This window comes from Oncorhynchus keta, chromosome 26 (genome assembly GCF_023373465.1).
Source record: "Oncorhynchus keta strain PuntledgeMale-10-30-2019 chromosome 26, Oket_V2, whole genome shotgun sequence".
NCBI lineage: Eukaryota > Metazoa > Chordata > Actinopteri > Salmoniformes > Salmonidae > Oncorhynchus > Oncorhynchus keta.
In genome coordinates, this window is record NC_068446.1 from 34,654,656 (window position 1) to 34,670,912 (window position 16,257).

General features: G+C 41.2%; 1 protein-coding gene across 4 annotated transcripts in view; it reads left to right on the top strand.

Moving 5' to 3' along the window:
- Positions 1–13,866, top strand: part of LOC118358778 (receptor-type tyrosine-protein phosphatase zeta-like) — an 86,667-nt gene extending 72,801 nt beyond the window's left edge. For all 4 annotated transcript variants that reach the window (XM_052480597.1, XM_052480598.1, XM_052480599.1 and 1 more), the window contains 10 exons: positions 108–271; positions 611–746; positions 985–1,131; positions 1,375–1,468; positions 1,895–1,971; positions 2,133–2,261; positions 2,350–2,502; positions 7,213–7,355; positions 12,083–12,218; positions 12,328–13,866. In XM_052480597.1, coding sequence (XP_052336557.1) covers positions 108–271; positions 611–746; positions 985–1,131; positions 1,375–1,468; positions 1,895–1,971; positions 2,133–2,261; positions 2,350–2,502; positions 7,213–7,355; positions 12,083–12,218; positions 12,328–12,471 — 1,323 coding nt within the window. In that variant the 3' untranslated portion in view covers positions 12,472–13,866. The remainder of the gene's footprint in view (positions 1–107; positions 272–610; positions 747–984; positions 1,132–1,374; positions 1,469–1,894; positions 1,972–2,132; positions 2,262–2,349; positions 2,503–7,212; positions 7,356–12,082; positions 12,219–12,327) is intronic.
- Positions 13,867–16,257: the final 2,391 nt, after the last annotated feature.

Consider the following 16,257-nt stretch of genomic DNA (forward strand, 5'->3'; position numbering starts at 1 on the left):
CTCATTACTACATTTATTATGGAACTACGAATCCCAAGTGTCACATTGACAGCCATTTTGTGTCCCATCCTGCTTACCACTTCCTGTTTCCTCCCACAAACCCCCAGGTTTCTCTGAAGGGGCGGATTAACGAGCGGACCGTGACCCAGTACCACTACACTCAGTGGCCGGACATGGGCGTGCCCGAGTACACTCTGCCCGTGCTCACCTTCGTCCAGAAGTCCTCCAAAGCCAGGACAGATGACATGGGGCCTATCGTAGTGCACTGCAGGTAGGAGGCCATAGATATAGAATGAACATGTATATATGCATAGATATGTAGAATGTATAGAACAGCTTTAACAAGGCCATTTGTTTCAACTGAAATTCCATTTAAATTCAGTCAATAAACAGATGTATCTTCTTCTCTACGTGAATGTTTCAATTCAGGAAGTACATTTACATTCCGACCCGCATAGGAATAGAATGCACATGGTCCTCCATTATATCACTTAACAGCCACTTTCACCTTGTCCAGCTAATAAGTTCAACATGGAACGTTATTTCATAGAGAACTAAAGTACCAGGATTCAGAATATATTGTGAACCTCTCTTGTGTGTGTGTTTCCAGTGCAGGGGTTGGCAGGACTGGAACCTACATAGTGTTGGATAGCATGCTGAAGCAGATCAAAGAAGAGGGCACGGTCAACATCATGGGCTTCCTCAAACACATCCGCACACAGAGGAACTACCTGGTACAGACAGAGGTGAGTGCTCAGTCCAGATGGGCGGGGTTTGCACTTTTGGGTTGTGCTCCATCAAATGGAAAGCTCCATCAAATGCGTCTAAATCATTTGAAAGAATACTATTTGAACCCAGGTCTGATACCAACAAGAAAACAGTGGATCCACTGCAGTAAGATTAGTTGTCCTGTCACCTTACCAGAACAGTATGAATGTCAACACCCAACTAAGGCTTTCAACCCTACTTTCCCTGTGCATTCAGGAGCAGTATGTGTTCATCCACGATGCTCTAGTGGAGGCCATCTTGGGCAAGGAGACGGAGGTTTCCTCCAGTCGCATCCACAGCTACGTCAACGACCTCCTGACTCCAGGGCCCTCTGGAAGGACACAGCTAGAGAAACAGTTTAAGGTAAGGACATATGCTATTAACAAGTCATAGTGCTACTATTTACATTTACTGTAGATTTACAATGGTAAACTTTCTATAAGAACTCCAGTAGGGCAGAAAGGGCAGAACTAAAATTAAAACATACATTTGGAGAACAAGTCTATCGGTTGTCTTTCTTTGTCCTCTGAAAAGAGCAGGTACAACCACTGGCACATTTTTCAATACTAACAGTTAATCTGCTCCTTGGTTCCAATGTGATTGCAGCTGATATCCTCGTCCAATGCCATACAGTGCGACTACTCAGCAGCCCTGAAAGAGTGTAACAGAGAAAAGAACAGAAACTCCTCTTTGATACCCGGTGAGTTACAGACAGGTTTGTTCATACGTTGAAAGGTTCCAGCACTTTAAAAACCTCCACTCCTCTTGACCTTGGAACAGCATCCACCACGACTGTGAACAGTTTAGACAGTGAGACCTTTTTTACATTTCAGGTTGGATTTCTACCAGCACTCATCCTCAACATTGTCACTTTCAATAGAACATTTAGCAAAATGCCCGCACACTTGAACCCCTCCTAACTAAAACTGTACTAAAAAAATAATGGCAAAGAAGTTATTTGAGAGCATGGACCTTGAAGCACATTTTGTTTGGTTTAAGACAAATGTCTGATAATGGTTTAGTAATGCCGCTATGATAAAGCTAACCATTCTAATAGTAATATTCTACAAAATTATACTCTGTATACCTTATGAGGATGTTTAACAACGTGTGGCTTTGTCTCCAGATGAAAGGTCACGGGTTTGTCTGTCCACAGTGGCTGAAGAAACTACATCAGACTACATCAACGCCTCATACCTCACGGTAAGAACCCAACCATTCTAGATAGAAGAGTCACGGTGAAAGATACTAACTACATAGTTACACATAGTAACACATTTTCAGTCGATTTTACTTTTGGTTTCCTGTCCATATTGGCAATCGGATTCAGGTCTTAATGTTCTACCACCGGTTGTGTTCCCCAGGGGTACCGGCAGAGCACTGAGTTCATCGTGACCCAAAACCCGCTGGCCGGCACAGTGACAGACTTCTGGAGGATGATCTGGGATCACAACGCTCAGGTCATAGTCACACTGCCGGGAACACCAAGCCTGGTGGGTCGTCCTGGACTCAAAACCTCTGTATGCATGGCAGCCATTTTCTGCCTCAAACAGGAAGTCCTTACCACATCTGTGTTCTCAGGCAGAGGGGGAAGAGCCATACGTGTACTGGCCCCGCAAGGAGCAGCCAATCAGCTATGAGGTGTTCACAGTGACCCTGCAGAGCGAGAACCACATGTGTCTGGCCAACGAGGAGATGCTGGTGGTGCAGCACTACGTCCTGGAGGCTACACAGGTGAGATCAGCTGAGGGAGATGAGCAAGACCAGGGAGATGAGCAAGACCAGGGAGATGAGCAAGACCAGGGAGATGAGCAAGACCAGGGAGATGAGCAAGACCAGGGAGATGAGCAAGACCAGGGAGATGAGCAAGACCAGGGAGATGAGGGAGATCAGCTCAGACCAGGGAGATCAGCCGAGGGAGATCAGCTCAGACCGGGGAGATCAGTAAGACCATGGAGATCAGCTTGATAAGTAAGATAAGTCACACTAACATGATCAACTACATAGAACAGACTAACTACATTGGCCACAGACTGTGGGATCATAACTAAAATATTAGCTTCATAGAATGGACCAGTCACTATGCACCAGACACTATGGACCAGTCGCTATTGCTCATCAAATGTTAACACTGTGTCTATACCCAAACAACCATTAAACCACTGAATTGATACACAGAGGTAATATATAGCAACAAGGAAATGCTTATTCCATGGAGTTGTTCTGCTTATCTCTTCCTGGATCTTAGCCCATGGTTAAACCAAATGGCCAGTGAAAAGAGTGGAAATTCAATACACATTCTCCATGCCTCAATGGAGCACAGCTGTTATTTTTCACACAGTTTAGACCCGGACATCTGCACCACTAATCACTGGAACATTTTTAACACACGCACACAGGCGCACACACACTGGCGCACAGACGCACACAGGCGCACACACACTGGCGCACAGGCGCGCACACGCGCACAGGCGCACACACACACAGGCGCACACACACACACAGGCGCACACATGCACTACATGACCAAAAGTATGTGAACACCTGCTCATTGAACATCTCATTCCAAAATCATGGGCATTAATATGGAGTTGGTCCTCCTATTGCTGCTATAACAGCCTCCACTCTTCTAGGAAGGTTTTCCACTAGATGTTGGAACATCTATTTAAAAAAATATAAATATATTTCACCTTTATTTAACCAGGTAGGCCAGTTGAGAACAAGTTCTCATTTACAACTGCGACCTGACCAAGATAAAGCAAAGCAGTGCAACAAAAACAACAACACAGAGTTACACATGGGATAGACAAACGTACAGTCAATAACACAATAGAAAAATCTATATACAGTGTGTGCAAATGAAGTAAGATTAGGGAGGTAAGGCAATAAATAGGCTGTAGTGGCGAAATGATTACAATTTAGCATTAACACTGGAGTGATAAATGTGCAGATGATGTGCAAGTAGAGATACTGGGGTGCAAAATAGCAAAAAGAAATAAACATATGGGGGATGAGGAAGTTGGGTGGGCTATTTACAGATGGGTTGTCTACAGGTGTAGTGATCAGTAAGCTGCTCTGACAGCTGATGCTTAAAGTTAGTGAGGGAGATATGAGTCTCCAGCTTCAGTGATTTTTGCAATTCGTTCCAGTCATTGGCAGCAGAGAACTGGAAGGAAAGGTGGCCAATGGAGGAGTTGGCTTTGGGGATGACCAGTGAAATAAACCTGCTGGAGCACGTGCTACGGGTGTGTGTTGCAATGGTGACCAGTGAGCTGAGATATAAGGCAGGGCTTTACCTAGCAAAGACTTATAGATGACCTGGAGTCAGTGGGTTTGGCAACGAATATGTAGTTAGGGCCAGCAAACGAGAGCATACAGGTCGCGGTGTTGGGTAGTATATGGGGCTTTGGTGACTAAACGGATGGCACTGTGATAGACTGCATCTAATTTGCTGAGTAGAGTGTTGGAGGCTATTTTGTAAATGACATCGCTGAAGTCAAGGATTGGTAGGATAGTCAGTTTTACGAGGGTATGTTTAGCAGCATGAGTGAAAGAGGCTTTGTTGCGAAATAGGAAGCCAATTATAGATTTCATTTTGGATTGGAGATGTTTAATGTGAGTCTGGAAGGAGAGTTTACAGTCTAACCAGACACCTAGGTATTTGTAGTTGTTCAGATATTCGAAGTCGATACTAGTCGCCCGGGCGGGTGCGGGCAGCGATTGGTTGAAGAGCATGCATTTAGTTTTACCAGCATTTGAGAGGAGTTTGAGGCCACGGAAGGAGTGTTGTATGGCATTGAAGCTCGTTTGGAGGTTTGTTAACAGTGTTCAAAGAAGGGCCAGATGTATACAGAATGGTGTCATCTGCGTAGAGGTGGACCAGAGAATCACCAGCAGCAAGAGCAACATCATTGATATATACAGAGAAAAGAGTCGTCCCGAGAATTGAACCCTGCGGCACCCCCATAGATACTGCCAAAGGTCCAGACAACAGGCCCTCCGATTTGACACGTTGAACTCTATCTGAGAAGTAGTTGGTGAACCAGGCGAGGCAGTCATTTGAGAAACTAAGGCTGTTGAGTCTGCCGATAAGAATGTGGTGATTGACAGAGTCAAAATCCTTGGCCAGGTCGATGAAGACTGCTGCAACAGTACTGTCTTTTATTCATGCCGGTTATGATATCGTTTAGGACCTTGGCTGAGGTGCACCCATGACCAGCTCTGAAACCAGATTGCATAGCGGAGAAGGTATGGTGGAATTCGAAATGGTCAGTGGTCAGTTTGTTAACTTGGCTTTCAAAGACTTTAGAAAGGTGGGGCAAGATGGATATAGGTCTGTAACAGTTTGGGTCTAGAGTGTCTCCCCCTTTGAAGAGGGGGATGACCGCTGCCACTTTCCAATCTTTAGGAATCTCAGATGATACAAAAGAGAGGTTGAACAGACTAGTAATAGGGGTTGCAACAATTGCGGCTGATAGTTTTAGAAAGACAGGGTTTGTCTAGCCCAGCTGATATGTTGGGGTCCAGATTTTGCAGCTCTTTCAGAACATCGGGGGGCTTGTGCAAGTTGCTGCAGGGGGTGAAGTGCTGTTGGCCGTGGTAGGGGTAGCCAGGTGGAAAGCATGGCCAGCCGTTAAAAATGCTTATTGAAATTCTTGATTATCGTGGATTTATCAGTGATGACAGTGTTTTCTAACCTCAGTGCAGTGGGCAGCTGGGAGGAGGTGCTCTCATTCTCCATGGACTTTACAGTGTCTCAAAACCTTTGGAAATTTGTGCTACAGGATGCAGCATGTGATGGTGAGGAAAGCACTATTGCTGTTCTTTGATGGTGAGGAAAGCACTTTGCTGTTCTTTGATGGTGAGGAAAGCACTTTGCTGTTCTTTGATGGTGAGGAAAGCACTATTGCTGTTCTTTGATGGTGAGGAAAGCACTTTGCTGTTCTTTGATGGTGAGGAAAGCACTTTGCTGTTCTTTGATGGTGAGGAAAGCACTTTGCTGTTCTTTGATGGTGAGGAAAGCACTTTGCTGTTCTTTGATGGTGAGGAAAGCACTTTGCTGTTCTTTGATGGTGAGGAAAGCACTTTGCTGTTCTTTGATGGTGAGGAAAGCACTTTGCTGTTCTTTGATGGTGAGGAAAGCACTTTGCTGTTCTTTGATGGTGAGGAAAGCACTTTGCTGTTCTTTGATGGTGAGGAAAGCACTATTGCTGTTCTTTGATGGTGAGGAAAGCACTTTGCTGTTCTTTGATGGTGAGGAAAGCACTTTGCTGTTCTTTGATGGTGAGGAAAGCACTTTGCTGTTCTTTGATGAGAGGAAAGCACTTTGCTGTTCTTTGATGGTGAGGAAAGCACTTTGCTGTTCTTTGATGGTGAGGAAAGCACTTTGCTGTTCTTTGATGGTGAGGAAAGCACTTTGCTGTTCTTTGATGGTGAGGAAAGCACTTTGCTGTTCTTTGATGGTGAGGAAAGCACTTTGCTGTTCTTTGATGGTGAGGAAAGCACTTTGCTGTTCTTTGATGGTGAGGAAAGCACTTTGCTGTTCTTTGATGGTGAGGAAAGCACTTTGCTGTTCTTTGATGGTGAGGAAAGCACTTTGCTGTTCTTTGATGGTGAGGAAAGCACTTCTGCTGTTCTTTGATGGTGAGGAAAGCACTTTGCTGTTCTTTGATGGTGAGGAAAGCACTTTGCTGTTCTTTGATGGTGAGGAAAGCACTTTGCTGTTCTTTGATGGTGAGGAAAGCACTACTGCTGTTCTTTGAACCCTATGATCACTCGGCTACACAGCTGATGCCCCTGGACTCTTTCAATAACACGGGGAGACATGGCGCTTAGAAAGCGAGCGGACCGGGGCAAGAAGATGGGTCTTCGGCGACATTGCAACGTCCTCATCAAGGTTGGAAAGTAACAGTGAAGATGAGGCCTCAGAGACTGATGTTCAAGAGGAGGTCCAGGGAGAAGACATGGAAGCCTGAGAGGAAGACAACCAAAGCTTTAGTTTTTAGACTATCGTTTTACAGATGTATGTTGATAATGTTTTTGGGAGATGCGATGGACCATTGCGGATCATTCAATATTCCCCTTCTTTTGTTGTTCAGTAAAATCGTCCCATGTGAAGAGTCAACTCATTTAATTAAAGTTCAATTCATAACTAAATCGTTTTTATTTCTATTGGAAGGATTTAATAATTTGCAATTATGTCTACTTAAGGTAAAAGGTTAACGTTTCTGTCTCCAAATGATATGGTAAATATATCCAATACAAAATACATCTACATTTAAATGGTATTAATTTGCATTAATTCCCATATATTCCTGTTTATTCCCACGGAAAGTTTCCACTTCGGAATTTTCCCCAACATGTGCAACCCTAGAACACACAAACACTTTCTCTCTCTCTCTAGCCCTCTCTCTGATTGTGTGTTGTTGTCTCCCTCTGGGCCAGGATGACTATGTTCTGGAAGTGAGGCACTATCGGGCGCCTCACTGGCCCAACCCGGACAGCCCCATCAGCAGCACCTTTGAGCTGCTCAGTCTGGTGAAGGAGGAGAGCTCCTCCAAGGAGGGCCCCACAGTGGTCCACGACCAGTAAGACACCTCTATTGATTTACTGATTATGTATCTGTAAAATAAGGTAATCTCCACTCCAAACCTGGAACAAATGGAACAGTCCCAAAAGTGCAACCCCCAACTATTTGGCACTCAGGTATGTACTCTATCTTGAGCTATCTCAATACTCTTGAAACACTATTTTTCCCTCTCTTTTCTGTTAATACATTCAAGATGATCCACTCTGAGACCTTAACCTAAGAGGATAAGAAGATATGTGCAATACTCTTAATATTTATTGGAACTGAAACACTGTACTGATCCAGGCCTATTTAGACAATCCTGTCTTAAGATTTGTACACCAATAAAAACTATTCATAAAAAGGATTGTATGTGTATTTATCCTCAGTAGAGGCTATAAATGAAGAATTTGTTGCATTTGTTTTTGAATTTGTTGCATGACAACATTGATAAATAATGCATCACAAATATCCCAACCAGCCAGTTTAGTTTCCCAATTAAAGTAAACAAATGTTGTATTGGAATTTGGATAGACTGTTTAAATCATCTAAATATATGATACTTGAATTTACATTATGTCGGCTTCATTTACTCATAATGGAAGAAAGGCCTAGTTAAATGAGGACTGATATAAAGTATTAATTATATATGATCAAATGTGTGTGTTAAAATATGAGAATGCATGTAAATTAAGGCATTTACAGTTTATATGATCTAATAAGAATACCAGTAAATTGACATAACATGAATGTTCAACTTCTGGCGCCGACAGAGATGGCCGCTTCGCGTTCCTAGGAAACTATTTGATTTGATTGTGAAACAAATAGAATATAACAAGCAGATAGTGAATAATGATAGGGATTTGAAATTAATTTTATCAGACCAAAAAAATCCCATGACAATATTTGTTACATAAACTGAAATTAGGCCAACTATTCTAATTTAGCAACCAGAAAATGGCGGAGCTATTTCTGCATAGTACACCTTTAAAGGAATGGTATTAAGTCAAAACTAGTGATAATGGACAATGGATAAAACAGTCAATCATTATGTAAATAATCATTGTACAATCTTAACCGCTGTGAAATATATTTTCCATAACCCAAAATATTGTATTTTCAGCTGTTTGAAGATGGTGTACAAAACCGAAAGTAAAAGATGCAAAAATGGAACTTGAGAAAGGGAAGCAAAGAACTAGAGCACATAGAACATATCTACCGCATCTTAGACTTGCTGTCAATGAGATTAAATATCTATAACTCACATTTCTATGTGAATTTGGTCAGGTCACCCAAAAAGCTACAAACAGTGCCTTCAGAAAGTATTCAGACATCTTGACTTTATCCACATTTTGTTACGTTACAGCCTTTTTCTAAAATGGATTAAATAAATACAAATCCTCAGCAGTCTACACACAATACCCTACAAAGGAAAAAGAGGTTTTTAGACATTTTTGCAAATGTATTAAATATTAAAAAACATAAGTATTCTGACCCTTTGTTATGAGACTCGAACTTGAGCTCAGGTGCATCCTGTTTCCATTGATCATCCTTGAGATGTTTTTACAACATGACTCAAGTCCACCTTTGGTAAATTCAATTGATGGGACATGATTTGGAAAGGCACACACCTGTCTATTTAAGGTCCCACAGTTGACAGTGCATGTCAGAGCAAAAATCAAGCCATGAGGTGGAAGGAAATGTCCGTAGAGCTCCGAGACAGGATTGTGTCGCGGCACAGATCTGGGGAAGGGTACCAAAAAATGTCTGCAGCATTGAATGTTCCCAAGAACACAGTAACCTCCATCATTCTTAAATGGAAGAATTTTGGAACCACCAAGACTCTTCGTAGAGCTGGCCGCCTGGCCAAACTGAGAAATCAAGGGAGAAGGGCCTTGGTCAGGGTGGTGACCCGATGGTCACTTTGACAGAGCTTTAGAATTCCTCTGTGGCAATGGGAGAACCTTCCAGAAGGACAATCTCTGCAGCTCTCCACCAATCAGGCCTTTATGGTAGAGTAGCCAGACGGAATCCACTCCTCAGTAAAAAGCACATGACAGCCCGCTTGGAGTTTGCCAAAAGGAAACTAAAGATTCTCATTCCATGATAAATAAGATTCTCTTGGCCTGAATGCCAAGCGCACATCTGGAGGAAACCTGGAACCATCCCTACGGTGAAGCATGGTGGTGGCAGCATCATGCTGTGGGGATGTTTTTCAGCAGCAGGGACTGTGAGACTAGTCAGGATTCGAGGAAAAGATGAACAGAACGAAGTACTGAGAGATCCTTGCTGAAAACCTACTCCAGAGCGCTCAGGACCTGACTGGGGCGAAGGTTCACCTTCCAACAGGACAACGACCCTAAGCACACAGCCAAGACAATGCTGAAGTGGCTTCGGGACAAGTCTCTGAATGTCCTTGAGTGGCCAAGCCAGAGCCTGGACTTGAACCCGATTGAACATCTCTGGAGAGACCTGAAAATAGCTGTGCAGCGATGCTCCCCATCCAACCTGTGATAGAGCTTGAGAGGATCTGCAGAGAAGACTGGGAGAAACTCCCCAAATACAGATGTGCCAAGCTTTTAGCATAATACCCAAGAAGGCTTGAGGTTTTAATCGCTGCCAAGGGTGCTTCAACAAAGTACTGAGTAAAGGGTCTGAATACATTTTTTTGTTGTTGAATAAAATGTTTTTGCTTTGCCATTATGGAGTATTGTGTGTGTATATTGATGAGAGAAAAAAAACAATGTAATCAATTTTAGAATAAGGCTGTAACATAACAAAATGTGGACAAAGTGAAGGGGTCTGAATACTTTCCGAATGCACTGTAGTCTAGCTTAATGGACAATTCTTTCACCCTGGCAGAGCTTCTTTTTTTTAAGAGTTCCTAAAATTGTAAAACAACAACATATTCGTAATTTAATCATTCTTAAATTGTGTTTAACAGGTAAACAACATTTACATTCTAATTTCCCATTTCATACACAATTTGTACAAAAAATTTGTGGTAAATCAAGTTTGGTTTTGCTCACGTTCACTTCCATCTTTGAAAACCAAATGATCATTTTACATTGGGTGAGATGATAAAATATGCCAAACAAATTTCATAGGGTCTCATTTCATTTAAAATTGGTGGTCAAAATGAGATCAACCACCGGGTTGCGCTGCCTGTTAAAGGTTTAAGGGTTAAAGGGCGCTTAATTCTCTGCTTTAACCACAGACAACACTGTAAAGGTTCACTAAAGACGTACAGGATTAGTACTCTATACTCCAGTTTGGCGTAGCCCTTGGCTAATATGACAAGAGTTTACATTTTTTTTAACAAGGCAAGTCAGTTAAGAACAAATTCTTATTTACAATGACGGCCTAACCCGGACAACGCTGGGCCAATTGTGCGCTGCCCTATGGGGACTCCCAATCACGTCCGGTTGTGATATAGCCTGGAATCAAACCAGGGTCTGTAGTGAATTTTAGATTTCCTCTAGCACTGAGATGCAGTGTCTTAGACCACTGCGCCACTCGGGAGCCCTTAAGATATACAAGGTAGGGCTTCACCCACTCTGCCCATAATGGGTGATGACACACTTTGGAGATTAATTTTAATTTCCTATTGTTACAAAATACATTTTACCAAGGCAAATATGATTATTCATGTTCTGAATCATTCAGTGAGGTCTTTCTCTAACATACCATTAACATTATATCCAAGAATTCGGATTTCATAACCTGATATGTTGGATAATAAGCACCGACCTCTTTTCAAATCAAATCAAATTTGTCACATAGCGTCAAATACAACCTGTGTAGTGATGCTTTTACTTACAAGCCCTTAACCAACAATGCAATTTAAAAAAGTGTTCATAAATGATTTACTAAAATAAACTGAAGTAAAAATTTGAAGAAAATATATCAAATAAAATAACAATAAAATAATAGTAGCGATGCTATTGGGAGGGGGAGGCACAGGATAGTCAAGGTAACATGTATGTACATGTAGGTAGAGGTAAAGTGACTATACATAGATAATAAACATACAGTAGCAGCAGTGTAAAAATGGGGGTGAGGGGGGTCAATGCACATAGTCCAGGTAGCCAAGTAGCTGTTCAGGAGTCTTATGGCTTGGGGGTAGAAGCTGTTAAGGAGCCTTTCAGACCTATCATTTGATATATCTGTTGACATAGTAGAGCAGGTTTCTCGTAACGACTTGAGGATTTTACGTTTTGTGGTCCTTGTCTTCAAAGATGTTTCCGCCGGTCGCAAAAAGCTAAATTAGCATGACACAAGCTGAATTAAATGTAAAAGGCTTTGAAAATAAAAAGCTTGGCACATGCTCAGTATTTCATAGATATGTTTTTTTTTGTGATAAATCTTCGAAAAATAACAGGGATTTTGAATGAATAGGGAAATCTATCACTAAAATATGAAAATACATGTCTCAAAGTTGATGTCTATCTTATATTGTTTTATGTCCTGTGGATTCGAGAAGATTACAAGTGCAACGGGGAAGTGAGCCTGTCAGGTAGCCAGTAGCCTTAATTCTTGCACAGAATCCAGCCTAGCTGACGCGATGCAATTTTTTTTACCACTTTCTTTCTCTGTCCTCCATTGATTTAGTCACATTAGCCTACAAGGGTAGAAATGCCAATAACTTTTGAGGAGTATCTAGAAAATGAACATGTTATTTTTGAAAATAGTTTTTAGTTGGACACCCGAGTCAGTTCACTTCAAGGCGTGGGTCTGATTTTGCAGGGTTGGCGGTGTTACTGCGGGAACCTTCTGTGCCCTGTCTACTCTGGTGCGCCAACTAGAGGCGGAGAGCTCTGTGGACGTGTACCAGGTGGCCAAGATGTTCAACCTCATGAGGCCCAGGACCTTCACTGATGTTGTAAGTCAATCTGAAGCACCGACTGTACCTGTTTGATGCACTGTGGCCATTTTGTGTCTCAACAGTCTCCCTTCAACAGCACAGTTTCTCTATTACATTTCTCATTCAGGAGCAGTATCAGTTCCTATACACAGCCATGCTGAGTCTGGTGGGCACACAGGAGGACGAGAGGATCCTCCAGTCCTCAGACAACAACGGAACAGTCCCAGGGGGCACAGCCAGCACAGCAGAGAGCCTTGAGTCCCTGGTGTAACCATTTACATTTTAGTCACTTAGCAGAATAGGAGCAATTAGGGTTAAGTGCCTTGCTCAAGGGCACATCGGCATATTTTGTCACCCTGTCGGCTCGGGGATTTGAACCAGATACCTTTTGGTTACTGGCCCAACACTCTTAACAGCTAGGCTACCTGTCGCCCTATGGCAACAGGGCCCCTAACTTGTCAGTATGTATTCTCGCCTATCTCACAGTTTTCTGTTTTTAAAAACTGCAGCTTTGCCTGTTTACCTTCTGTTCTCCGTCTTTGATTGCATTTTCCAGACCGCTGGACATGATACCCTATGACCTTGTAATGTGTGCCTTTGTATATTCATCTTGTAGCTTACTTGTAATGGCTCTCATACAATTGAAGTCAACTTTTCTGATGTTTTGTTGATACTGCTGTCTTGAGATATTTGCTTTAATCTTTCATATTTATTTTCAGTAAGCAAAAAAAAGGGAACATGCTACTTTTTACGTTCAACAGGTTTTGTTAGCCTATTTTTTGTTGAGTCAATGAATTGAGCAACTAATTATTCCGTCTAACATTGAATATGCTATTTTGTTTGTAGCAACAGTGAGCTTTTGAAGTCGAAAATGCATAATGGTATGAAATAATACATCTAATATGTAAATAATATTATAGCAACCAAGTCAATGGACCAAATTTCTATTTATACTTCTAGATTTTTATATTTTACTACAATTTTTGTCAATTTTTTATGTATGGCTGCATTCTAAAAACAACTTAGTCAAAACATTTTTTATGTTTTAATATTAGTGTTCTGTATTTTGTAACGTACTAAATATGAAGCATGGGGTATTGACACTTTTTAGCTGTACATTAAACATTGCTAGAGGATTAGACAGGATTAAACAAGTGAAAGAAAATTCAAGGAATTAGTTTTTGTAGTGTTCTGTATTTTTTTTGCAGTGTTCTGTACAATGAAGAGTTTGTAGAAAAAAGGGGAGCGCTGCTAGAGTACACAATAGTAGGTCTTTGTAAATAGAAGGTGCTCTTTGGTAAATTGGCCAACAAAAAGAAAGGAGGACCAATGCACTCTTCATATAATTAAAATGCCTTTATTTGTAGGGCATGTTCAATGGAACAACGATTTCTTTTTCTTTTGTTTTACTCTGGCTGCATGGCCTTTGTCAGGGATCCATCTACAGAGCCTTCAGAAAGTATTCACACCCCTTGACTTTTTCCACATTTTGTTACAGCCCGAATTTAAAATGGATTACGTTTAGATTTTGTTCCACACTGGCCTACACACAATAGCCCATAATGTCAAAGTGGAATATTTTTTTTAGAAATGTTTACAATAAGATGAGTCTTCAACCCTTTTGTTATGGCCTAATAAATAAGTTCAGGTGTAAACATTTGCATAACAAGTCACAAGTTGCCTGAACTCACTATGTGTGCAGTAATAGTGTTTAACATGATTTTAGAATGACTACCTCATCTCTGTACCCCACACATAAAATTGTCTGTAAGGTCCCTCAGACGAGCAGTGAATTTCAAACACAGATTCAACCACAAAGACCAGGGATGTTTTCCAATGCCTCACAAAGAAGAGCCCCTATTGGTAGATGGGTTAAAAAAAATATCCCTTTGAGCATGGTGAAGTTCTTAATTACACTTTGGATGGTGTATCAATAAACCCAGTCATTACAAAGATACAGGCGTCCTTCCTAACTCAGTTGCCGGAGAGGAAGGAAACTGCTCAGGGATTTCACCATGAGGCCAATGGTGACTTTAAAACAGTTACAACATTTAATGGCTGTTGTTAGGGTTCCTTCCTTATGTCCTTGTCAATCATTGGTTCATTGATGAAATTAGCATTATGACAATATCTTTAATTAAATCATTCAAAAACCTTTATTAATGCAATTGCATGTTTCTGAGAAAGTTCTGCATCAAACAAAAAGTCTCCAGTTGTTTTGTTACACCCTCAGTCTATCCTGGTGATGTCACTACCTACGTCATTACCTTTTTACTCCTGAGACCAAAACCCTACATAAACAATGGCTTTTAGTGTTATCTAAAACTTAGCAGTAAACGTCCACTCCCCAAAGCTGATTATTTTAGTCTTATCTCCTCCACTCCCCTGCAGAGCTCCTTCTTCACAGTCACACATTCTCAGAGAGGCCTTTTTATAAGAAAGAGAGAATTAAAAAACAATTGTGGAATACAAAACCTCCACAATGAATATATATTGTTAATCTGTAGTCTAAATGTAAGGAGGGAGGGGTCTTTTCATCCCTCCCCTTCTATTAATACTACATAAGAATAATCAATTATTCTAATATATCAAACATTTTGGCACAACCCTTTTCATGACCCCTAGGTGAACCCGACACTGTGATAGGAGAAAACTGAGGATGGATCAACAACATTGTTGTTACTCAACAATTCTAACGCAAATGACCGAGTGAAAAGGAAGCCTGTACAGAATAAAAATATTTCAAAACATGCATCCTGTTTGCAACAAGGCACTAAAGTAATACTGCAAAGAATGTGGCAAAGCAATTACAAACTTGTTGGATGCATTTTCTATTTTTTTGGTTGCGTATCAGATCATTTTGTGACCAATAGAAATGAATGGAAAATAATGTAGTGTCATTATGAAAGAAAGCCACCTAAATATATACATAATTGTGTTCATTTTAGCACCAACTGTTAGATTTAAAAAATGCTCAGAGCTTGTAAATGAATAATTCAACCATTCTAAAGCGCATACATCCACTTGGCAGGTTGGGCCCTACAGAAGCCTATAGCTTGGAGGGTCCAATTTCATTCACACAATATGAGGGCATACAATTAGAACTCTGAATAACGGCACAGTTTTTTTATAGCCTTCTTTACTGTGGAAAAGGGGCCCCAATACATGTCATGTTGATATGATTTTCAGTTTGCTTCCATGATTGGTTTGACATTCGTCTCCCTTATAAGAGAATCATCTAAAACAATTGCTATTGTGTATTTACAATCCCCTTCTCCAAATGGATTACTCATTTACCTAGGTCTTATAAATAGCTCTTATCAATGTATAAATGACAGTGCATGGAGAATGGCGTTATTTCTATCAGAAAAGATAAAGCAGATGCCTTTTCCACTTGGAACTGGTAGGTTCGCTCGACCTTATTCATGGTTTCCTCACGCGTAAAGATGATGGAATTAAGAGAGAATTAAGGGCTCTATTCATTCAGATCCTTTTTTAGCTGAGATCAGCATATCAGTTGTTTTGGTGGAACTATGATAGAGCTGTCAAATCCAGAAGTGACTCTCTGCCTTATACCTAAAGCGGACATTGCCATTGGCTGCACAGAGTCCGTTTCACATCCTTGTTTTACAAGTTCGAACACTGGAATGCGATATGTAATCTACACCTCAATTAGCATGATTAGAAATCATCTTTATTTTGTTTAATGATTTTTCAATTTGAGCATAATTATTTCTATATAGCCTACACTTTCTCATTCTGAACTTCTAACATGGTTGGGCCGGATGTGGCTTCCAGACAATGATCGCAAGAGCAGCTGCTCAATGATTTGGGCTTCAATGCAGTTCCACCTCCAAAACAACCACTATGCGGATGTTTGCTATCGCCAGTTAACGTTTGATCTGATTGAATCTAGGTCTTTGTCAAGGTCAGAATACAGCACATCTGTAGACACACCTCCACCCAACCTGATCTCAGAGCATTTCTTATTATTCTGTATCTAAATACGAGACACTCCATTTCGTATGATATGTTACGTTTCGTATGGTATGGTATG